General features: G+C 56.5%; 4 protein-coding genes across 4 annotated transcripts, besides 2 other annotated features; all 4 read right to left on the minus strand.

Annotated features, from left to right (window-relative positions):
- The first annotated feature begins 299 nt into the window (after positions 1 to 299).
- Positions 300 to 318: a microsatellite.
- A 55-nt stretch (positions 319 to 373) lies between these two features.
- On the minus strand, positions 374 to 1,816 carry Tco025E_02207 (uncharacterized protein; the record flags this gene model as incomplete). Its single annotated transcript, XM_029369136.1, has 1 exon — positions 374 to 1,816. One exon carries the CDS (start codon positions 1,814 to 1,816, stop codon positions 374 to 376), a length of 1,443 nt encoding a protein of 480 aa, XP_029230853.1.
- A 16-nt stretch (positions 1,817 to 1,832) lies between these two features.
- Positions 1,833 to 1,860: a microsatellite.
- A 439-nt stretch (positions 1,861 to 2,299) lies between these two features.
- Positions 2,300 to 2,641, minus strand: Tco025E_02208 (uncharacterized protein; the record flags this gene model as incomplete). Its single annotated transcript, XM_029369137.1, has 1 exon — positions 2,300 to 2,641. The coding sequence occupies one exon, from the start codon at positions 2,639 to 2,641 to the stop codon at positions 2,300 to 2,302; it is 342 nt and encodes a 113-aa protein (XP_029230854.1).
- Positions 2,642 to 2,934: 293 nt separating this feature from the next.
- On the minus strand, positions 2,935 to 4,989 carry Tco025E_02209 (uncharacterized protein; the record flags this gene model as incomplete). The annotated part of the gene is made up of 1 exon (XM_029369138.1): positions 2,935 to 4,989. The coding sequence occupies one exon, from the start codon at positions 4,987 to 4,989 to the stop codon at positions 2,935 to 2,937; it is 2,055 nt and encodes a 684-aa protein (XP_029230855.1).
- A 408-nt stretch (positions 4,990 to 5,397) lies between these two features.
- Positions 5,398 to 5,934, minus strand: Tco025E_02210 (uncharacterized protein; the record flags this gene model as incomplete). The annotated part of the gene is made up of 1 exon (XM_029369139.1): positions 5,398 to 5,934. One exon carries the CDS (start codon positions 5,932 to 5,934, stop codon positions 5,398 to 5,400), a length of 537 nt encoding a protein of 178 aa, XP_029230856.1.
- Positions 5,935 to 6,042: the final 108 nt, after the last annotated feature.

Below are 6,042 nucleotides of genomic sequence, written 5' to 3' on the forward strand. Positions count from 1 at the left end.
ACACCTTCTCTGACGCGCTGGGTGTGGGTGCAACCCAGCAAAGACGCAGAGCACGAGATGGATAGGAGCATGAACACACACAACAGAGAGAGGCAGAAACACTTTGTGATGTACCGCCAATGCGGCCACGGTGCCGCCCTTCCATCCCACTTCGAATTTTCTCGAGTTTGCCTGTCGTTCCTGCGGACGGCGGGCGGTTGGTTGGTGACTTACTCTCTATCGTTCTTGTTTTTTGTTTTGCTTTTGCGTGTGTGCGCGCGTGGGAGGAAGGGAAGGTTTCCTGCGGACTGCAGGTGCAGCACAGACACACACACACACGGTTCCCAACAGCGGGAATAGAGTCAAGAAAGGAAAGGAGATCATTTGCATCTCGCTAGCCGGCTATAAACTCCACCTCGAGAAGCGCCTCATGGGCCGCGCCTGCGTCGGCCGCGTCGTGGCAGTGGACAGACACACATGACCCGGCTGGCAAACGAAGAAAATCTGCGAAAGTCGAAGTAGTGCATGCGGCTAATGCGCTGCAGTTGCACAAGCGACGGGGACAGGCAGACGCCTGACAAGATGAGGCTGTTTTGTTACTACTGCTGCCATGAGGAGCGGGAGCATTTTGGCGGCCGGCTCCCTCTGCCGGCTGCAACGCATAGCAGGTGGATCCCCCCGTGAAGAAGCTGAACACGGCCCTGTCGTTGACCCTGAGCGATACGGACGGCGGCACGGAGCTGGCGGCACCTCCTCCACTGCCGGGACTATTCCCACCAGTACGACGATAGCAGCTGCTGAGCAGACAGACCGTTACGCGATAGATGCCAGCTTTCAAGAGCTCAATAGAAGAAGGACGCCGCGGACGCCAGAGAAATGGGGGCCCTCCCCCTTCGCTAAGTTCGGGGTGAGTCGCCGTGCCGTCGGGGGCTGCGCCAACCGAGAGCCACTCCCCTGTTGTTGTTTTCCGCAGATGCAGCGTGCTCCACGGAATGGGGCTGTCCGGCGAAAGCGTCGGCGTCGGCACGTGACCTCCACGCCAATGCCACCGTGCCGTACTGCAGTCAACACTCGGACGCACCATAGAGAGCAGAACTCGTCTGTTTTTCATGGAACTTTTGGCTTCCATGCGGGGTTTCCCCTCTGCGCACCGCCAAAAGACTGGCATCGCTGACTGCGACTGTTGCAGGAGCTGCTGCCACTGATTGCGCAGAAGCCTCACTTCCCGAATCATCTCCTTCATTGCAGGGCCCTCCGCACCTTCCCTGCGGTCACTGTCGGTTGCAGCTTCAAAGACTGCTGCTGGCAAAGGCGGAGGTGGCGGCGCCAGTGTTGCTGAGGGCGATAACTGCTGTGGTGGCTGCGACGGGAGCACATGCGCGGGGGCGCCTGACGAAAGGTGATCGATTTGCTGCTGTAGATCCGCTAAACCGGGGTAGAGCGTCTCCTCGCGAAACTGGTGGCTGGCACGGCGCTCCGTCGCCACAGCGTCGTGAAGCTGCTGGATGGAGCGCTGGAGCTCCTGCACTGCCCTTTCCGTGCTTTCACGGTCCATGCGGTAACGTTGCTCCTTCAGCCGACAGTCGCTCGCAATGACCTCCACGGCATTCAGAACTTGAGTCATTTTATCCTCCAGCTGCCCCAACCGCTCGTCGTGCTGCTGCGCCTGCTGCAAAAGCAGCTGCGACGCACGCACAACGCAAGGCTGAACGTTCTTCCACTCCCGTCCAAGCCCCCGCTGCGTTTCCATGAGCTCGCACAGAATCTCCTCACAGCGGCTGCGAAGGGACGCAGGGGATGACAAGAGCGCCGCAGGTGCGCTCGCTGCCTCGTCCATCCCAGGGGAGCTGCTCCACCCAAGCACACACACACACACACACAGAGAGAGAGAGAGCAAAAAAGAGCGACTACCCTCACTTCAAACCTCAGCGTCTATTTTGAACACACGCACATGCAGAAGATAAAAAAAAAGGGGAATGAAGGAAAAAAAGAATGCAGCACAGCTTGAGACGAAAAACAACAATGCGCAGAGGCAAAGTCATGGACGTCAGGGAAAGAAGTCCCCACCCCATTGCCGCAGCTGCCGTCTTTTTTTTTTTTATTTTGCTGAGAAAGTTCGACCTCCCTACCAAAGCACACACACATCCAGGCAGACAAATATAAATACGTAATGGCCAACACTCATTCCTTCACCAGCAGCACCTTCAGCCGCGCGAAGGTGCAACTACAACTCTTCCTCCGCTACGAAAGAAGAAATCGTCAGAAGGAGACAAAGCGAAAGAAAAACAAAAAAGGTCACCATTTATTCACTACTTCGGTCTCACAAATTGAAGGATCGCGTGATGGCCTCCGTGATGTGCACCTGATCAAGTTCTTCGGTCCATTCCGTGTAAGTCTCATCGAGCACGCGACGCAGCTTCTGCTCTGCCCGCTTCTCCTGAATGAAATGGATGACAGGAAGCTTGTTGTAGACGAAGGAGGGCACCATCAGGTCCGTCCACACCATCGGCATCCAGAAGAAGAAGGCATAGTACCACACCATCGTCCATGAGGCCAAGTACCATGTGCTCATGGGCTCCAGGTGGCGGCGGGCCACCGTCACAGCACTTTTGTTCACCGGCCTCGCCAGCCTGTTGGCGTTCACTCCCAGTCGTCGAATCATGCTGCCCTCGCTCTTTGAGTGATTTTTTTCGTTTTATTACTCCTTTCTGCCTTTAAATAATTTGCCTACACCTTTCCTATTCGCCTCACTGGCAGCTTTCCCGCCCTCGCTTCTTTCCACCACAAACGACCGACAACAAAAATGAAGAGAAAAAGATGCCAAACAAAACACAATTGTTAGACGATCCCCACCCACACACGCACGCCTACAACGCACTCAACCCCATTCTCGCTTCTTCTCTCTATGGCCGTAGAGGCTGTGCAGTGACTGAAAAGGAATTCCTCCCCAGGGAACTAGGGGGAATCGGCGGTAGGACGGGACTTTTGCGGGCCCATCGCCAGGGGCAACATGACATCACGGAGCAGACAATTCATTTCACGCAGCCCCATCTCTTGCTTCTTCAATACTTCCTGAAATATCCGCAAACGGGCCTCCACCATGGTGTGTTTCGCCATTATCCCGTACAGTAATTCACAGGTTTCGCTTTGTTCTGTCCTCCCCTGGTTCCGCCGTGTCCTTGCGGAAGCCGTGCAACAAGGCCGACTCGCAGCACGCGTTCCCTTCAGGTCGCGCTGGGGCCCCGCACGAGCTTCAGCGCCAAGCTTCGTACGGCAGCACAAACCAGAACCACTGGGCCGCTGACAGAGTCTCTCGCCTGGGCACCCAAAAGGGGCAGGAATGCGTGGCACCACCTGCGTTGCAGGCACTCTACGCTTCCTTCTATTTTTTTCTCTTTCGCATTCTTCGACCTCCGTCGACGCATGCGATCTTCGCTTCCTGCGTTCCCCGTAGGGGTGATGCACTGCGGGTTTCGATGTGGCGCGTCGCACCGGGGTGTCGGCTTCACCTCCGTTGCCCCTCCCAACCTCCCCCAACGCAGAGGTTGAGCCCTTCCGAGGCACTTCCTCCAAGGCATCCTTCACGCGCTCAGTGTCCATTACAGCAGTCGCCGCAGTTTCGGGCATTCCCGCGTTACTCGTCTGTGTCGCCACTTCTTCAAACGCTCGGGTGGCCCCCCAGCAAGTACTTCTTTTCTGCTGAAACCCTCTGAGTGAATGTGGACGCGTCGACGTGACAGCATCGCTACTGACCCCCTGACGCATCAGACTGACACTACTTCCTTCCCTCTCAACCTCCTCAGATGCTCGCTGCGGCCCTTGCCTAGAAGACCTCTCCGCCGTGGAAGAGGAGCTGACACCACATAACTCACTGGAAGCGACCGGTCGATCATACGGGTGCAGCTCCGTCGTGGTTCCGGCGCCGCTTTCACCTCGGCTTTCCTTTGCCGACCATCTGTTTGCCACAGGTGGGGTGAATCGGACACCGTGATGCCCCAACGTCCAGTCACTGCCACTGCTCACGCGTGCGCCACCGGAAGATGCGCTGTCGCCACCTGCGCACATGGCAACAAGTTGCTGCCTTAGCGCACCGATTAGAGCGTTACGGTCCAAAAGCTCTTGTTCGTGCTTACGCTGCAAACGCCGCCTGTTCTCACGTTCACCTTCACACTGTTCAGATAGGGCTTTGCTACGGGCGTCCAAGCGGTGTATCTCCAACAGCAGCTTCCGTAAGATGTGCCTGTACGCCTCCTCCATCTGGCGCTGAGAGTGTTGTGGTGTATCTTGCAACGCAGTACTGTTTCCAGAGGAGGTGGCGGTGGCGTCCAACGCGAGAGTGGAGAGCCGTGTGGCCTCCGCAGCCATCACCGACGAGCTCGCGCGGCGAGATCTATTTGTTTCCCACACCGCCGTAGGGCTGTCGTCCAAAGCCGCCTTTTCCCCTGGCGCAGTAACACGCGCAACCTTAAACCCACTGCCGCCCCTTCGATACGCATCCGGCCCATCACCGCAGGGCAACGCCGTCGTGTTACTACTGGGAGGGGCTCCAAACGTATCCTCAGAGACTTTTGGGTTTAGAAAGTTCACCGCGGCCGCTTGTTGCGCTGGCGCGGCTTCGGCGTCATCACCCTCCGCAGCCATGGAGATGGCAGAGATGTCAAATTCAGAGGCTTGTGTCGTAACCCCGGCGCAGCTGGTGTGACGGCCTGCACTTTTTTCCCTCCCCGTATCGCCACTGCAGTTGTCTTCAGAGCTACAGGCGATGCTATCAGGCGTCCCACTCCCGTTGCCGCGGTTTTGCAGGCGAGAGAACCGATGCAGTGCCGCCGTGAGGGCCTCGATGTCGTCTCGCAGCGACATCGCCCCGGCACCGCAACGCTGGCGACTGCAGCCACAAGACAAAAAAGCCGTGCCAGTCAGCGGCAGCACACGCCGACGCACACCCTTTTCCCCACTGCCGCCGCAGCCCCTCTGCATCGGTGCAGAGAAGCCCAACGAGTGAGGAAACATCGGCGAACAACAAAAGCAAGAAAAGGCGAGGAAAAAAAAGGTGGGCAGCAAAAACCAAACGCGCATGCGCAAGAGACGGTGGGAAACACGACGGGCACGCAAAGAGCAGGGCACTCCTCTCCGCATCTCTCCGACGCGCCGCAAAACTACAGTCAAAAAAGGCGCACAATCCCCTGGCACGCACCGCAGGTCCGAAAGAAACAAGGAGTGCAGCCCACCAAGCTGCCCCAATCCAAGAGGCAAAAAATAAACCCAAAATGTGTGCACCAACATAGATGTGGCAAACAAAAACTCAGCAACGAATCCGTGTCAAGAAAATATAAGATCCAAAACCAAAAAAAAAACGGGGAAGATCTCCAAAAAAGAACGATCTGTAACATCGACATTATGAACATGCCAAATTCATGGTTAAACAAAATAGGAGATGAGAAAGAGAGCACAGGCGACGCAGATGAGGTAGAAGGACTCCGCGAATTTGTAGTCCTGGTCCTTGAAGGGAGCGTACAGGGGCGACAGCGCAGTGTCATCCTGGCAGTAGCCCTTCATATATCCATACACAAGAAGGGCCACACACACCCCAGACGCCGCAAACGCAAGGTCAATCAAGAGCGACGTGAAACACCCCAAGCAGCAAGACAACACCCTGCAGATCATCTGAATAACGGTAAGTAACACCACGATGAGGCCAACACCAATTGCACCCACAGCGGTGCCCTCGGAGACCCGGAAAAACAGCTTGTACTGCCCGCACAAGCTCTTACTCACCTTCTGCTCGGTCTCATTGCCATCGGGCAAGATCACCTCATTGTACCATAGCGTCTGCTTCATCGTCACAAGCTCGTTCTCCTTCTGGAAGACAGGGAAGATGTTGGCACACACAGCACAGGCGGTGGCCAATATAGCCAAAACCAACACCAGTACACGGAAACAGGGACAGCAGCACATGAGTCCTTTTTGGCGAGTGTGGGAGAGCCTACTTCTTGCCTTGCGCTTGCAACGGAGACACGGAGAGCAGGAGGGGAGAGAGAGAAGCACTGGCGCCAGCTCTCCTTC

The sequence above is a fragment of the Trypanosoma conorhini genome (genome assembly GCF_003719485.1).
Source record: "Trypanosoma conorhini strain 025E chromosome Unknown Tco_14.4_contig_00083, whole genome shotgun sequence".
NCBI lineage: Eukaryota > Euglenozoa > Kinetoplastea > Trypanosomatida > Trypanosomatidae > Trypanosoma > Trypanosoma conorhini.